Source organism: Hyperolius riggenbachi, chromosome 7 (assembly GCF_040937935.1).
Source record: "Hyperolius riggenbachi isolate aHypRig1 chromosome 7, aHypRig1.pri, whole genome shotgun sequence".
In the NCBI taxonomy this organism is placed as follows: Eukaryota; Metazoa; Chordata; class Amphibia; order Anura; family Hyperoliidae; genus Hyperolius; species Hyperolius riggenbachi.
The window spans coordinates 231832732-231851496 of NC_090652.1; the positions used below are offsets into that span (position 1 = coordinate 231832732).

At 43.2% G+C, this 18765-nt stretch overlaps 1 protein-coding gene across 3 annotated transcripts in view; it reads right to left on the reverse strand.

Moving 5' to 3' along the window:
* The window catches only part of SPAG16 (sperm associated antigen 16), a 1402284-nt gene that overhangs the window by 1281100 nt on the left and 102419 nt on the right, over positions 1–18765 (reverse strand). For all 3 annotated transcript variants that reach the window (XM_068245386.1, XM_068245387.1, XM_068245389.1), the window contains exon 7: positions 1150–1267. In XM_068245386.1, the coding sequence (XP_068101487.1) occupies positions 1150–1267 (118 nt within the window). The remainder of the gene's footprint in view (positions 1–1149; positions 1268–18765) is intronic.

The following is an 18765-nucleotide window of genomic DNA, read 5'->3' on the forward strand; positions in this document are numbered from 1 at the left end:
GACGAGCTCAGCTCGTCCAGTACCGCCGGAGCCTGCCGCTCAGGCCCTGCTGGGCCGATTTGGCTCAAATAAAAAGCAGCACACGCAGCCGGCACTTTGCCAGCCGCGTGTGCTGCCTGATCGCCGCTGCAGTGCGGCGATCCGCCGCATGCAGCGGCGAAAGAGGGTCCCCCCAGCCGCCTGAGCCCAGCGTAGCCGGAACAAAAAGTTCCGGCCAGTGCTAAGGGCTGGATCGGAGGCGGCTGACGTCAGGACGTCGGCTGACGTCACTCCGCTCGTCGCCATGGCGACGAGGTAAGCGAAACACGGAAGGCCGCTCATTGCGGCCTTCCGTGTTACTTCTGGCCGCCGGAGGCGATCGGTAGAACGCCTCCGGAGCGCCCTCTAGTGGGCTTTCATGCAGCCAACTTTCAGTTGGCTGCATGAAATAGTTTTTTTTTTATTAAAAAAAACCCCTCCCGCAGCCTCCCTGGCGATCTTAATAGAACGCCAGGCAGGTTAAACACAGCCCTTGCATATTATTGTGGCTAACATCGCCTTGCTTTGCTAGCCGTTTTTATCTCCTACTATACTCATCGCCGGGGAATCAGGCTCGAACCAGCCGAGCGCAGAAAAAAGTTTACACGCCCATTGCAGTGTGTTCCAAATAACTACTGTGGAATCCCGACCAGATCACCATCCAAGACCGTGAGGATATCCATGCAAGCCAGGTCCATAGGAGGGACACAAGCATGACAACTGAAAAACCTATATAGGTTTCTCCAGTCTCGACAACTAGAAGAGACCTTTCCTATAGGGCCTAGAGCCCTCTCCTACTAGTATCACAGTGTGTGCTTTTTCTCCTTTCTGTCTCCATATCCAGCACTGTTCTATACAGGTAGCAGCACCTGTGGTACAAGGGGACCCACAGATCACTCCCTTACCCTCTTTTTTCCTACTCTGCTGGCAGCTCAATATTGTGAAGTATTGTTTCATGCTACACAGCTTCCTCGTGGTGAGGGGTGTTATTTGTCTCAGGTGGTGTTGCCACACGTAGTACCAGTTGATTTCTAAAAAAACCACCACATCCAGTACCTTCTGGACACCCAAGCTGAGCTGGTTTTTGCATCTCGGCCTCCATATTCCTCTCAGGTGTGCAAGAAAAATTACCTCTCCAACAGCTCGATCCCGCTCTAGGCTGGTCAGCATCTTCTGTCGCAGAACAGTTTGGTACTTCTCATGCAGTTGTCTGAGTAGTGGTTCATAAGATGCATAATGAACCTTCAGCCTAGAAGAAAGTATGAATGGTATTAGATATGAAGTTCATGCTACTACTCACAGCTAAACTGTATGTGCAGCAGGTCATATGTAACATGCTTACCTCAATGTTTGCAGGCCATCAACTTAGAGGACTATTAGACAGATATAGTGCAGTTGGTCGGTGTGCACAAGTTGTTCAAACGACATTATTCCAAAACATGCACACGTCACTTTCTGCTTGCGCATGCAGTTTTCGAATATTGGATTGTGTGGATGTTGTTTAAACTACTAGCTGTTTTTTGGGGAGTTTTTGACGGAAAATGTCCTTTCAGTGACATTGCTCATTTGCGTGCGCCAACTTTTATCTAGCATGTACGTACGTTTAGCTGTTTTGTGTATGTTGGTTGAGAAACATTTTTTAATTTATCAGATGGGAACTGAAAAGTATTAAGACACAATGGGGTCCTAGGCAAAATAGCAGTTTTTGTCAACCGCTCATGGTCACCTGGCTTTTTTTTAGTAATGCTGGGAATACACCATGAGATTTTTCAGCAGATTTACTGTCCGATCGATTTTCCAATCAATTTCCATTCACTTCTATGAGTAATCGATCAGAAAAATGATTGAAAATCAGATCGGACCTGTCGGAAATTATCCATCGACCCATCTTTCTGCCCAAAAAATTTTATGGTGCATTCCCAGCATTAGATGTGGTGGGGGGTAGCATTCACTAGGTCTCTAGACTTTCTCCAGACCCTAGGCACAGGGCCGGATTTAGGCCAAGGCCGCCTAGGCCATGGCCTAGGGCACCACAGGAGTAAGGGCACCAAAGCAGCAGTCTAAACTGGTGCAGCATTTGCAAGCTTGCGAATGCTGCAATGCAGAGAGATCAGACGAGTGCCTCGTGCAGCAGCCACACTGGAGACGAGTGGAGAAATGAGTGACACTGACGGCTGCTGCAGTGTGAAGGCGAGCTGGCTACCTGTACTGAAATGGGAGGGAGGGTGGGAAAAGGAGGGATTAAGGGAGACATCTGGCTACCTATACTGGAGGTAAAAGGGGGGGGGGGCATCTGGCTTCCTATACTGGGGGGTCATCAGGCTCCCTATACTAGAGGGAAGGGTGGCTAGTGACAGTGGCCTTGGGCGGTAAAGAGTACAAATCCAGCCCTGCCTAGGCAAATACCTAGATGTGCCTTGTTGATGATCTGGCTTTGAGTGGGAAGTGTCCCTTTTGTAGCAGCACAGAATATGTATGGGCTCCCTGAGTATCTGATATATCTGTGTATGGGCTCCTCCCCGAATACCACCTGATTATCAGTGTATGAGTTCCCCATTAACTTATTCATCTGTATATTAAATGTGATTAATTTGTGTATGAGCTCCCTGATAAGCTAATGCCCTATCACACCTGGTCAGTAGCTCCTTCACTAGTCATTTCCAGATCATCACATTTGAATTTTCTTGGAAAGCTCAGCCTGTACCCTGCTCCTTGCAAACTCGAGGGGAGGGTCACACTTGCGCCCGTGGGAAAACGGCAGTATTTTTTAGCGGCCGTATCTGCATTCTTGGCCGCAGCCAGCTGAGAGCAGCTGACTGTCGGCAAAAGGAAATCACTTGCGTTGTGCGATAAAAAAGGCAGTGTCTGCTTTTTTTCCCCGCTGCAGAAAACCGCATATTGCTCCCAGTGCACTGTGATTGAGGATTGTAAGCATTATGTGCATTTTGTGGAAAACCCTGCGATTTTTGGCAAGTGTGACCCTAGCCTAACATGTTAATACAGGGCAGCCCAGATTTAGCCCCACACACATACTTTTAATTAGACTGCTCGAGGTCACATACAATTTGTAAAACAAGATTTTTAGGCGGAGAAGCCTTGAATGACATGGGAAGATAACATTCTGGAACTTTGCTTACTAAGCTAACTGTATATTTAGATGTGTGCATGGAGCAGGCATGGTCAATAAGAAGCAGATCATTAAAGCAAACCTGTGATGTTTGTAAATAAAAAGTTGGATATTTCGGGAGAGGGAAGCTCTCCATCTACCAGAGGCTCTCTGCGTCCTTCTCCAGACCCCTCCTGGATGCCAGGACTGCTGGAACTTTGTGGCCTCCCTCCAGTAAATGAATGTGCATGGCCACACTGCACCTGTGTAGTAGCACGGACCCGCTTGGACTTCGGTGGGAGAAGCCAAGCCTGATCAAGTCTGTGCTAATGCGCAGGTGCGAGCTGTCAACAAAGGCTTGTCAATGGTTTTCAGGAGGATACAGCACTGGAACGGTTCAATGCAGGGGACTGGGGAAACATCTGGATTATGCAGAGGCTACCCTCTATTGTGACAAGTACCCATTTGGGGCACGTTTTATTCTACAGATGCACTTTAAACACTGATGTCAGATTAAAGGAAACCTGTAGTAGTAAGTATATTGAGGCTGCCATATTTATTTCCTTTTTAACAATAACAGTTGCCCGGCTGTCTTACTCATCTAGTTGGCTGCAGTAGTGTCTGAATCACTTCAGAAACATGAAAGCAGCTAATCTTGTCATTTCTGACAATATTCTCAGAAACACCTCATCTTCTGCATGCTTGTTCAGGGTTTATGGCTAAAAGTATTAGAGGCAGAGGATCAGCAGGATGGCCAGGAAACTGGTATTACTTAAAAGGAAATAAATATGGCAGCCTCCATATCCCTCTCGCTTCAGGTTCCCTTGAATGCTTATTCCATGCAAACATATGCAGGTTAAAAGTTAATTAAAGGGACTCCGAGCACCTCACATGGGCATGTCTTTAAGACAGACGACTCCCAACAAAGTCGTGCTATGACCCCTCTGGAGGAGCTTCTTGCAATGGCCATGCGTGCCACTTCCTCTTCCTGCTTCATTCAGTGATGCATTTCTCTAACAGAGCAGTCAGGGGTGACCCGGAAGTTATAACACAGCCAAGATGGCAGCCACGATTTTTAAATTGAAATCGAATGAAAACTATTTGGTGTAGAACGGTGATTCAGGCATCAAATGAAAGATGAGAGCACAAGCTACAGAAAGGTATGCATCTTTAAGTACTTTGCAGTACTGGTCGGAGTCTCTAGGCATACCCATGAGAGGTGCTCGGAGTCCCTTTAATCAAGGACACTCACTCCCACATTGCATTAGTCCATTTTCAAGCTGTATGAATTTGCATCAAAGTAACGTACAATTTGCATCAACGTGGAATTATTTGCATCTCACTGACCACCTCTGGCATGGAGAGGAATGTCTACAGCTGCAAAAGAGCGCAGTGCGCACAGCCTGAGGTTGATGACTCACTTGTAATATTCATCCACGATGGCGTAAAAGGAATTCTTTTGTATGACTAGGAAATATAGGAGCTAAAATAGCACTCTACTTCTGATGCTGGCTCATTGCTAGTCTGCGCACACATTTGTAAACAGAGTGCTGTCAGGAGCACAAAATAGCTGTAACACAGTGATTCTCTCTGCTTCATTCACAGTGAATGCATGATTAACCCACCTGCCATGAAATGACTCCAGCAGACTTACTATAAACCTCTGCATCATTTCTGAAATCACTTTATACACTTATATTGGAGCATATTGCAGAGCCACAGTACCAAATTAAAGGATGTTTTGTCCTCCTGGCTGCGGAACACAGGCATAAATAATTCAACAGCAGATTCATAATAAATCCCACTGAAATCAACAGGATTGTTTCCTTCAGTATTTCAAGAGGGTTATTTGTATATAAGTTTCTATGCAGTTTGGAATTCACCCTTCCCATACATAAACATGGGGCTAGTAATCCACAGTTCTGTGTCTAGCTTTTACCTGTGTGCTGTAAAATACAATCAGCCTGGCAGATTGCAGATCTGGAGTGACAGGATATTTGTCAGGGGTATTTGTAAATTTGTTCTAATGGGACTCTGGCTGGACATCTGTTGCTAAGCACAGTTCTTATGGATGGGAGTTGCAGTTCCCGACTGTCAGAAGTGGCACTGGCTGCAGGAAAAGCACTGCTATATAAATATGCTATATAACTATGCTTGGTCTAAACTAGCATGATCTCTAGAATTTGGGGTTTGGACAACAGCAACCTGTAGGCCGGTTTCACACTGTAAACTGACGGCAGCGAAGAGGTGCGTCGCTCCGCTGCACCGCATCGCCAGAAACAGGCCTTTGAGGAATAACGCGTTACTGTACTCTATTCCCCATCTGGCATTGGGCCAAGCAGGAAGTGACACGTGTGTGTGGTCACTTCCTGCTTCGGGGTATGCGTAAGTGCACGGAAGTGGATTGTAAAAATACGCTTCCGCGCATGCGTAGCGTACCGCTGAGTCGGTAACTTCTTAAATATCCCTGCGTCGCCATACACTAACATGACTTCCGGGCTGACACAAATCGCTGACACAGGTTCCCGAAGAAGACACGTTGTAACGTGGTAACTTAGTTCTGGACCAGTGTTGGGATACGGCAAAAAGGTCATTTCCATCGCGTCGCGCCATAACGTGGCAGTATAAAAGTCTCTATAGACTTTCATTGCCTGGCGGTGGGGTGCGGTTAAAATACTGCACTGCCCCAGCATGAAAGGATTGAGTAAAAGTCTGGGTGGGGACATACTGTATAACAACTACCCTCACAGGTTCTCTTTAAAGAGACTCTGTAACAAATTTTTCAGCCTTAGTTCTTCTTTCTTATAAGTTCCTATGCCTGTTCTAATCTGCTCTGGCTTACTGCAGTCTTTCCTAACTGCACTGTCTCTGTAATAAATCAATGTATCTTTCCTCTGTCCTGTTTGTCGGGCTAAAGCTTGATTGTGTGGAATGTGCAGGGCTGCTTATGATTGGTAGAAGCGATACACACCCTCTGCAGGCCCCCTGCATACTCTGAATGACTCATACACTATGCTTAGCTGAGCCTATTAGAAGCTGGTTAGTTTGTTTGTAAACACTGCCTAAAACTGTTAATTACAAGCCAGGATTGCAGCAGAGAGTGGCAGAAACAGCACAGAGGGGCACAGGAGAAAATAATGAATAGAATGGTATGCTTTTTATTGTAAGAATATTAGAGTACAGATTCTCTTTAAAGTTCTACAGCATCTGCTACAAAGAGGATGAAACAACTATGCAGCTCAATTGAGAGGTAGACCGACAAAAACTGTAACACTCTCGATTCTTCAACATGCTATCAACATTTTTTGGGGGAAATACATATTCCACTTTGTGCTGACATCACTAAAGGGGACCTGAACCGAGAACTTCCTCTCTGCTCTAAAAGATAAGCAACCACATACTAACCTTTAAAGAAAAACATTTCTTTGTTACAGCTGATAGAAATCCTGCAATAAATCTGCAGTGTGTCTACTTCCTGCTTTCATGGAAGCAGACAAAGGGTAAACACCCTGTGTTTACAAATTAGCTGCTCTGCCAAGGCTGCCAAGATTCCTGAGCTGACACAGCAGAGAGATTAAATTACAGTTGTGTTTACTTACACACAATGGGGAATAAGACAGGCTAAACTCTCTAAATGCATACAGGGTGGATTTCTTTGTTTTCCCTCTGTCCTCTGCAAGAGTTCAAGTCCACTTTAACATCATTACTATAAAAAATTGTGTATGTGTTCCCTTTGTTTAGAACCAAAATTGCCTCAGCTTCAAACTCAGCTTGTGGAGCATGAAGTGTTTGCTTACATGGCGTAGATAGAGCAGAGATCAATTCTACGAAGGAACCCCACCATGGTGAATTGGCCAAATACAAAATATACTGCACTGTGTTTTGGAAGCTAAGATCCTCCACTTTGACAAAGTTGGTTTTATTATTTTTTTTAGAATTATTTTGAATAGTTATTGTTATTTCTGTGAGCATGAGTTTTGAGTACAGATGGTTAATGATTTTTTGCCTATAAAGATGATTTTGCATTATTGTATCCATGATGACTTCTCACACTAGCATAATTTAATGTACATACAGATGATCATAGTCCAGTCCAAGAGAATCCAAAACAAAAAACAAAAAAGAGTAGATTGCAGGACTGCAGATTGCTCTGGAAGTATTTAGATGACAAATGGCATTGCTAAGCAACACTGCAATGGTGGCAGCTGACTAAGATGTCAAGGCATTTCTTGGCAATCCATTGGACCACGTAACGTGACCCCAAGTCAACCTTGTGCAAAGCCAGACCTGTGTCTAGCTGGCCTAGCCAGTTAGGCCAGAGCATGCTAAACTCTGTAAGCCAGGCTAGAGCCAACATGACTCAACTAGCCAGGTCAGAACACAAACAACATATCAAAACCAGACCGCGATTAACCTAACAAATAAGTCCAGAATCCTAGCAATGTAACAAGCCAAGTCGGGGCCAAACCAACCTAAAAAACCACATCTTCAAACTCTACAAGTTGGCTGCATATTGTAATGGTTAACGGCTCTGCCTCTGTCACAGGAGACCAGGGTTCAAATCTCGGCTCACCCTGTTCAGTTAGCCAGCACCTATGCAGTTGACTTTGGGCACGGCTCCTCAACACTGTTCCTGCCTATAAAGTGTGCCCTAGTGGCTGCAGATCTTGCACTTGAAGTTCACCAGTAAAAAAGCACAATATAAATGTTTGTCTTGTCTACAAGTTGTCATTTTTGTCAGCTTTACTGACATTTCCAAAAGAATGTAGCATGTAAGCTTCCATGGGAACTTGGAAGATTTAAATTAGTTTCAAGACATTGCCTTTTTGGTAGATGTCATTGATCTGGAGATAAAATTTTTTGGACATGATTAATGACGTAAAATAATTTCTGGGTTAACTTTTCATGAGACAACAACAAGAGGAAGGAAGCATTGAATCACTTTCCAAATGTCTATGTACAAATAGAAATAGCTGCAGTACACCATAACGGAGACACATTTTTGAAGACAATTTCTCCACTAATGGAAGAACTTGGAAATGTTTTAGAAGGAATGAACTCATCTGCCAGTTTGCATTGTTTCCATTTTCAAACCGAGATCTTGAAGAGATATCTGCTTCAAAGGAAAGAAGTTTCATGAAAACAAATGTTCTGTTGAACTTATTTCTCTGAAAAATGGCGTAGCTGTGGAGAATCCTGGTGATCTAAATATCTGGTCTGTAGTTCTGAAGGAAAATATCCCCGCTTCATTTTAGCTGCACGGTGAGCAAAGGTTTTTTTTTCATCATCAAACCTTTGTGAGTCAAACATGAACTTCAAGAACAAACAGTAGCAGACCGGCAAATGACCATGTACACTCCTGCAGTGATGTACCCATTCACTACACAATATATATATATATATATATATATATATATATATATATATATATATATATATATATATATATATATATATATATATATTTTTTTTTTTTAACACATCACAGATTATATTAAAAAAAAAAAAGATATAAAATATTGTGAAAATCTATTAAAAAGAAAGAAGCTCTCTTGCTTGAAATTCAACAGTTTGATTCATTTAACCCTTTCCTATTGACTGTCATAATTGGTTTTGGACCATTCTCCCCAGCTACTGATCTAAGACTCTGTCAGACAAGCAGCATTGTGGATGCCGTGTGCTGTGACGGTGTTCAATCGGTGTCCAATCCTTCAGATGAAAGCATTGGGTTAAGTTTAACACTTTGTTTTCCACCGGCTCCATGCCAAGCAGCGTAACAGCATATTACATCAGTGTGCATGCATTGCGGGGTCGAAATTACAGATGGAAATTGTACGAAGGGTAGCAACACAGGGCAAAATAGCCCCTAAAGAGAGAGAATGAGCACAGGGACAGAATATATGTGTGTCCACCAATCTAGTCGCCACCCAGCGACGGTGAACACACAACAGCAGAAATGAAGTGGGAACGCAATCGCAAGAGTGGCGATTGTCAATAGTGACACAAGACCGGGCAAGACAGAACACGAGTGTAGCAAGAAAGACACAGCAATAAACAATGATCAGAACGTTTAAAGAAAATAACAAACGCTAGGTAAACGCGAACACCGTACCCGTTCGCAACAGCGAATGCGTTTAAGCACAATCACCGTGCGTTAGGCGCCCAGCAATAAGCGTGCCACCCTAACTAACCAAAGAAACACAAACAAACAAATAACAGAAACGCTTGCTAATCGGTTGCCTTACCTCAGGCAACAGCAAGCGTTTACTCCGGACAAACAGACAACAGGAACAAGTCAGATAGGATCCACTGCTCTTCCGCAAGAGCAAGTGCGATCCGCACACAGGAACAGGACTGAAAAGGATCCACTGCTCTTCCGCAAGAGCGAGTGCGATCCGTACAACAAGACAGACAGAAGGAGCAACCAGCAGCAACCGCAGCCGAGGTTATACTCCAAGATACAGACTAGAAAGATCCACCGCCTCTAACGCTAGGGCAAATGCGATCTAAGTTCAAGACAGAACGATTACCATTCCCAACCGCTGACGACAGCGCAACCACTCAGACAAGACAAGACAGAATAGGCCGTACAAATTACACACAACATGACTGCACTAAATAGGAATGCAAGGAGCACTCCCCAAGAACAAACTATACTAAGATAGCAATGGCTGACACTCCAGGTGAGTTCAGCAGGAACAAACCTCTATGACCAGCAAGGGATTCTGGGAGCAAAAGGTATTTATACTGCAAGCCATCAAAGGAGGCAGCTAGGCAATTTGCATGACAAATATATGCAAATTCCTCAGCAGCAGAGCAACTCTGAAAGTTGCAAAGCGAAGACAGGTCTCTTTTCCAGAGACCTGCAACACTCAGACCTAAAGAATGGTCAAACAGCTGTCTGCCTGTGCAGAGAGCTGAGCGGATCATTACAAATATATAAAATATAAAACATATAAAACAAACTAAGGTCTCCGAGGCATGAAAATTAGTAGGGCAAGATGTTGTGGCTAGATATTTGTTTGGAAGAAAGAAAATTTATAGCCAAAATTGTGGATAATATTGTCATTATGCTAAGCTCCTAATCTAGTTCTGATCTTTTGTTCCATCAGGATGTTAGAGCAAGTAGATGCTAAAAGATAAAATCTTTTTGAGACTTCCAATTTAAACAGATCAGATGAAGGGTGTTCAAGATAAGATGGTAGATAAGTGGTTTTCGTTTACAGGGGAGTTTATCTATGTCAATCAATAACAGGGCCATAGAGGGAGACAAGTTCTGCTAATATGACCAAAGTGATGATACTAGAGCAGTGGTCCCCAACCCTGTCCTCGAGGCCCACCAACAGTGCATGTTTTGTGGAAATCCACAGAGGTAGTTAATCAGCTCTGCTGAGACACGCATTATCCCACCTGTGCATGTTAGTGGTTTTCTGCAAAACATGTACTGTTGGTGGGCCTTGAGGACAGGGTTGGGGAACTCGGTACTAGAGGACAACTCCAAAACATGTGGAGGTAGGTCCCTGTATCCGAGTTACATTTCCAACAGATCAGAGTTGTGTCAGGCGCAAAGGAAGCAATCCTTCTCGTTGTCATATACCATCTATATAAAACCTTACGCGATAATTCCCAGTGAGAATTATTTAGAGATTTTGGAAATCAAGATGCTTGTTTTAATCAGCTATTGGTCCGTGACGTCTTTATGAAGATCCACAGACCAAATTCGAGCATAACGCAAAAGAGGAGAAACTTTGAATGATTACAGAGTCGCATACCAAACAGAGAAGCCACCTCTATATTGGCTCTTGAAGTTAAGCATAGTTAATATATCAGGTTGCAGGGAGGGAGGGTGTAATCCTTTGGAGGTATCCAGGTGAAACAACCTGTGGTAAGCAAAGAGTTGGTTTTGAGGAGGATTAAATTGATTACTTAAAGGACCTCTTTCACAAAAATCTTAACATTTTAAATACATGCAAACAAATACAAATAAGAAGTATGTTTCTTCTCATATGTTGCTGTCACTTACAGTGAGCAGTAGAAATCTGACAATACCGCCAGATATTGGACTAGCCCATCTTCTTATGGGGAAGGGGGGGTTCTCAAGGTTTTCTTTATTTTTAAAAGCACTTAGTGAATGGCAGTTGCTCCGTCCAACTGCCAAAAAAGTGTACAGCGAACACGGAGGCTAACCAGCATCTTTGTACAAATCTTTTTCAGGGAATGTCTTTATAAAGAATAAAGGCCATGCTGAGGATCCCCTATGGAGAGATGGACTAGTCCAAAATCTGTTGGTAATGTCACATTTCTAATACTTACTGTAAGTGACAGCAACATAGGAGAAGAGTAATTTATGGCTCATTTTACTGTGGAAGAAAATAACTTCTCAATTGTATGTGTTTTAAATTTTAAGATTTTCGTGACAGTTCCTCTTTAACCCATTCAGGTTCCGTCGTTTTCACGTGAGAAATGTTCACCTCCCATTCATTAACCTATAACTTTATCACTACTTATCACAATGCACTGATCTATATCTTGTTTTTTCCGCCACCAATTAGGCTTTCTTTGGGGGGTACATTTTGCTAAGAGCCACTTTACTGTAAATGCATTTTAACAGGAAGAATAAGTAAAAAATGGAAAAATTCATTATTTCTCAGTTTTCAGCCATTATAGTTTTAAAATAATACATGCCTCCATAATTAAAACTCACGTATTGTATATGCCCATATGTCCCGGTTATTACACCGTTAAAAAAATTATGTCCCTATCACAATGTATGGCGACAATATTTTATTTGGAAATAAAGGTGCATTTTTTCCATTATGCATCTATCACTATTTACAAGTTTAAAATAAAAAAAAATATAGAAATATTTCATCTTTACATTGATATTTAAAAAGTTTAGACCCTTAGGTAAATATTTACATGTTTTTTTTTTTTTTTTTACTGTAATTTTTTTTTTTTTTATAGTAAACATTTTATTTGGGTACTTTTGGGAGGGTGGGAGGTAAACAATAGATTTATAATGTAAATGTGTGTTAATTCTTTTTTTTTTTTTTCAGGTGTAGTATTACTTTTTGAGTTTGTTTACATGACGTCACTCTAAGCGTAGCACGCGCTTACAGTGACGCATCGGGAAGGAGACAGCCAGAAAAAGCACAGCTTCCGAGAGAAGCTGTCACTTTTTCAGCGGGGGAGAGGAATCAGTGATCGGGCTCCATAGCCCGATACATTGATTTCTTGGCTACCGAATCCGCGGCCGGGAGTGCGCGTGCACGATCGGCCGCGGGAGCGCGCGGTAGCTCGCATGGTTCCTGGACGTAGAAACTACGTCCAGGAACCAAAATAGGTTAACCTCCTTGCCGGTCTAATTCCCCTGGCAAGGAGGCAGCGCAGCACATTTTTTTTTTATTTTTTTTATTTTATTTATTTATTTATTTTTTTAAATCATGTAACGAGCCCAGGGCTCGCTACATGATAGCCGCTGAGCAGCGGCAGCTCCGCAGCCACTCCGATCGCTTCCGGTGATTGGAGTAAGCAGGAAATCCCGTTCAGAACGGTATTTCCTGCTGGGCTTCCCCGGTCGCCATGGCAACAGGGCGGGATGACGTCATAGGGAATCCCGATCCACCCCTCAGCGCTGCCTGGCCCTGATTGGCCATGCTGCACAGGGGTCTGGTAGGGGGGGAGGCGGCTCGGTGCGGCGGATCGGCGGCGACGATCGGAAGTTAAAAAAAAATTATGCAAATCGGCCCAGCAGGGCCTGAGAAATCCTTCTGCGCAGGTTACCCCGAGCTGAGCTCGGGATAACCGGCAAGGAGGTGGCGTTCTATTAAGATCGCCAGGGCGGCTGCGGGAGGGTTTTTTTTAATAAAAAAAAAACTATTACATGCAGCCAACTGAAAGTTGGCTGCATGAGGGTGCTCCCGATGCGTACTTCTGATCGCCTCCGGTGATCAGAAGTAACAAGGAAGGCCGCAGTGAGCGGCCTTCCTTGTTTCACTTTCCTCGTCGCCATGGTGACGAGCGGAGTGACGTCATGGACGTCAGCCGACGTCCTGACGTCAGCCGCCTCCGATCCAGCCCTTAGCGCTGGCCGCAACTGTTTGTGCCGGCTGCGCTGGGCTCTGGCGGCTGGGAGGACCCTCTTTCGCCACTGCACGCGGCGGATCGCCGCGTTGCGGTGGCAATCAGGTAGTACACGCGGCTGGCTAAGTGCCGGCTGCGTGTGCACCTTTTTATTTGAACAAAATCGGCCCAGCAGGGCCTGAGCAGCACCCTCCGGCGGTAATGGACGAGCTGAGCTCGTCCATACCGCTAAGGAGGTTAAGTTGGCCCCAATAAAAATCTGTTCTAATTTTACCCATGGCCTATCTGATGCTGAGGTCTACCAATATCTAGCACTTGATAAAGACCGCTCTGGTTGAAACGTGCTTTGCACTGTGTTACTTGAAACAAATTGGGCAATTGGCCTAAATCCAGGTGGAGACTCAGTCTTTCTGTTACTACATTGGAGTTACACCCTTGGTGGATACCGGTGGTGGCTGGTTGACTCCCTGGTGTTACAAATGATAGGGTTGTAGCATTCAGGATCTCTCTATTGAGAGAGTCCAAATTTGCAGCCCTGTAGTAAGATTCAATACAAGGTAGACCATTACCTCCAGATTTCTTTGTTCCCATTCCAGATAAAGTTGTTGATACCTTTTTGAATGTCAATAAACCAGACATTTGTAGAGTTTTAATGGAGGGACAGACAACGAAAACAAATGCATGAGTTATCATCACTATCCATTCCCACTTAACGTGTACCTGAAGTGACATTAAAGCAGATGTGAAGCTTTTTTTTCTTTAAAAAGTCAGATCCTAACCTATAGAGAGAAAGGGATCTGGATCACATAGAGCCTTCCCTGCCCTTTCACGGTGTTCCCACTCCAGCGCTGTCCGGTTTAAATTTGCCGCTTCTAAAGGTGGCCACTAATGGTCCAATTTTCCAAAAAGGAAAACATTTCCTTGTTACAAGTTATAGAGGTCCTACAAAGATGCTGCAGTGTGGTTACTTCCTGGTATCCTGGGAGCACGGAAAGCGTTAACCCCCTGTGTTTACATATTAACTCACAACTCGGCAGAAAGCTTACGGCTCAAATTACACTATTACTTGCTGAGAAGGGAGAATTAGACAGGCTGTTCTCTATCAACACACACAGGGTGGATTTCTCTGTGTTTTCCATCTCTCGTGTGCAAGAGTACACGTCAACTTTAAGGCCACTATCTAGCCAAAATCTTACATTTATAAAAAAAAGGCTCAAGAAAAAAAGCAAAAAGAACAAATAACCTTTTCAGACAAGTTAAACCTCACTACAACAGCAAGAGTGGGAATTCAGATTATGACTAATTCTCCTTTTTGGCAAGTTATTTTTAAGATTTTGAGGACTTTGCTATAAAATAAACCGCTGAAGCAGAGCGTTTCGGCTGCCTCTAGCAGAAAACAGAAAGATTTCAAATCCAAAACTTCCATGGACGACTCGCCCGAGGACTTGGTGGTTTCTCTATTGTCACGTCCTCCATAAGAAGACTAAACTCCCGTACTGACTTATAATTGATTTTAACTTTTGTGTTGTCTTTCCTAAGGGTAGCTAATACTTTGTCACTTATTCTGAAAAATAGTAACACAGGAAAAGCAAAGCGTTCTCGGAATATATGACACTCCTTTTTCATATTTTAATCAAAATCACTGTCGTACCCGAAGGGAATGACAGACACAATTCTCTATCTGCCAAGACTGGGAGGGAGACCTGTAGAGGAGTACATGGCAAAACAAAAGCTACATTGTACTGTGCTTAAAATATGCTTTCGGAAGACCAGATCATTGATTGCCCCTTTAAGAAGCATGATCAATAATAGATTATAGAAAGATATGACACGCTGGGGTTTCTAGGGATTTGAGTCTGCAGCATTTAGCTGACAAATTGAATAAAAAGCATTACAAGAGGCAGAGGACATTGTCACAATGACTTCTTGAGAAAAAGATTTAATTAAAATGCTACCTGCAGTATGAAAGTCAATAGCTCTTACTTCATTGATTACTGTACCATTGCAAAGGAACATGTGTCATTTGTATGGACAGGAAAGGAAGCACTCTACGAAGCAGCCTTTCTTTGTTGAGTGTATAAAACAATACAGCACTTTTCCAGTCCCGTTTTAGTCACTGTAGTGTTGTAATGCTATGGTGAGTAATATGGAGGTTGCAATTGCAGGCTTGCTTCTAAAAAGAAAATAGAAAAATACTAGTGGTTCAAGTTGGCTTGACTAACATTGTTAGGTTGTGTTGTTATTCTTATATTTTTTCTATTTAGGCCTTTTAACATCCATTGCAATAACAAACATATTAAAGTTAACTATATATGCAATCCATGAGACTCATAAATTCAATAAAATACGCCACATTATATGCAACAGTATACCCATGCCTTTAATTTAAGTGTGTGCGCGATGGGCTTGACATACGATAGTGCGGTAAAGTTGCCGGGCGCAGGCAATGCATGGCAATTTTATCATTACTAACGCTGAGGGAGTACCGCACGTTAAACCTTTAGCGTCACAGGCGTTACCGGGTAAATACGTGTGTTGCTATTGGAACAAGCGGAGAAAAGCATGTTACCTTAGCAACATGTGCTTTGTGCAGGAAGTAGGCAGACACAGAGCCCCGATACAAGAAGAAGACCGGGCATGTAATTATAATTTTACAGAAGGAGCCTGTAAATTTGAACTATAGACTGGATATCCACTTTAAAGTGTAACTGTTGGGCATAAAATCAAAAATCAATTCTTTATTTTTATCTGGTAAACAAGTAATAAGGATGTTAACCAGGCAATCCAAAAGTTAAAAATCATTATTACTTTTCTTGTTGATAAATAATCATTCCCCAGTTTACCTGACTCTTATTTGGTACATTGCCGCACAAAGGAAGTTGCAGGGCATGCTTGATGGTCTTTTTTTGCTTCTTTACTTTCCCCTAAGACTTAACTAATGCAGCCTGATTGGCTGAAGCCTCTTTCTCTCCTGTTTTCCCCTTCCCATACTTCTGTTCCTCTCTGATTGGCTAATATTTCTCATGCTGAGACAATGCACTTTCTATTGCAGAGGTGGGTGGGAGTGCCTGAAGACTGGGAGGAGGGCAGGCAGTGCATACACAATTGGGCAGAGGAAAGTAAGGGTGGAAATGACATCAACATTGGCTTTAAGATAGACACAGTTAAAATGGAGAATCCTAAGAAGGATTGTCTCTATTTTTACTATAGAAAAATCACTAAAAACTAAATGTGGACAGTGCAATACATATATTATGCATGCAAAGCAAGTATTTATCTACTTAAATATGTGTTTTTTTCTGAGATAGTATGAACTGTAAACCTAAAAATGTCCACAAACTGCTATCCCACTGTACATCTACCCCACCCCCTTCCATGTCCCCCCATTCACCAATTTCCCCCTGCTTTAGCAATGCCTGTATGAATCTGGGTCATGCCAATAAAGCTATCTTTAATTTGAATTGAAAAGGGGATGCGGAGGAGTTTGTATAACTTTCTGTCCAATAAGGTTGAGCTGTTATATCAGCAGGAAATGCAACTAAAGGAGCCTGCAGCAATGTATTTTTTTCAAAGAGAATCTGTACTCTAAGATTCTTAAAATAAAAAGCATACCATTCTATTCATTATGTTCTCCTGGGCCCTTCTGTGCTGTTTCTGCCACCCCTGCTGCAATCCTGGCTTGTAATTGCCAGTTTTAGGCAGTGTTTACAAACAAAAGACATGGCTGCTAACCAGAGTGTGATACGCTGAGAGGAGAGCTTGGAGAGGGTGTGTAAAGCATCTGCCTATCACAAGCAGTGCTGCACATTCCACACATTCCAGCCTGAGCCTGACAGAGCCGACAGAGGAAAGAAGATAAGATTTATTACAGAGACAGTGCAACTAGAAAAGGCTGCAGTATGCCAGAGCACATTAGAACAGGTATAGGAACTTATAGGATGGAAGAAATAAGGCTCAACATTTTGTTACAGGGTCTCTTTAAATAAATGTACAGTATTGCAGAAAGTACAGATGTGCAATACATATTGCTAGCCAATGTAAATGTACACACATTTATACACATTAAATAAAAATAGCAGAGCGATTCATGCCTTTAAAAGCATGTTGCTGTTCAGGCTTGGGCTATGTTTTATTTTTTTACCTGAACATTTTCTTCACATTTTCATTGGGTTTTCCTAACTTGAACAGCACATTTACCTCTATTGAGGATTCTAACTAACGATTCCTGCGCCTCGGGCCGAACATCCGCACAAATAAGAGTGTTTACGTACATATTTAATGAGCGCTGATGCACAAACTCATGTGAATGGACACAGGAGGTAAAAAGTACAGCAGTTTGAAGTTAAACTCTTTAGTACATGAAAAAGTGTTCTTTGGGTGTAGAACAACCTAAACCCAGACAGTAATATTGCTTAAAGGGGTGTGAAACTCAACATGTCTCCTTTGCTCTAAAAATAGATTTACAGCATAGAATATACTACCACAATTTATTTATTTATTTATTTATTTTTTAAGCAGCATTCAGACAGTTAAAGGCAACCTGAGATGTGACAATAAAAAGATTTTTACCTGGGGCTTCTTCCAGCCCCCTTCGCGCTGATTAGTCCCTCGCCATCCTCCTCCGCTGCCTGCAGCCTCCACAATTCGTCCCGATAACGGCGGAAGTCAGGGGCTTACTGCGCATGTGTGGCCCGGCCGCGCGAGCTCCCCCATTGTGCTCTTGTTGCCGAGTGAGTTCTGCATCTGCGCAATACTGCTGCACAGGCACAGAATGCTCCCAGCAGCAGGAGCGATACAGAGGAGTGCACTTGGCCACACTGGGCCTGCGCCGACTGGCCCTGACTAGCCGAATTACCAGGCCGGATTGCGGAGGATGCAGGTGACAGAGGAACGTGGCGATGGAGCGATCAGGCCGAAGGGGGCTGAAGTAAGCCCCAGGTATGTATAAAACGTTTCTTCTTTTGTCTCAGCTACACTTTAAAGAGAACCAGAGATGAAACACCCTCATGTATTTTACCATATACATAAATGGGAACATGACAGTAAACACCTACTCTGCTCTTTGTTTCATTCTTCTCTGCTAAATCTGCCTGTTATCAGCTCTGATAAGAATCCCCAACTGAGCATTCAGTGTAGCTTTGCCACGGAATGATTATAGCTGAGTCTGTCTTCTGTAATGCCTTTTCAAGCCCAAGCCTGCCCCTTGTGGCTCTGCTATAATGACTCAGCTATTATCATTCCAGGCAATGCCAGACTGAATGCTCAGCCGGGGATTCTTATCAGAGCTGATAACAGGCAGATTTAGCAGAGAAGAATAAAGCAGAGAGCAGGGTAGGTGTTTACTGTCATGTTCCCATTGATATATATGGTCAAATACATGAGGGTGCTTCGTCTCTAGTTCCCTTTAAACACAGCATCTCATTCTGCAATGGAAGCTCCTTTAGCTTGTGATCCGCATCCAAAGAGGAGATAACATTATCTTTTGCTTATATTCAACTGTTGTTACAATTAGGGTATATAATCCCTGACAGTGCGTAAACTCCTTCTACTATGTGTGC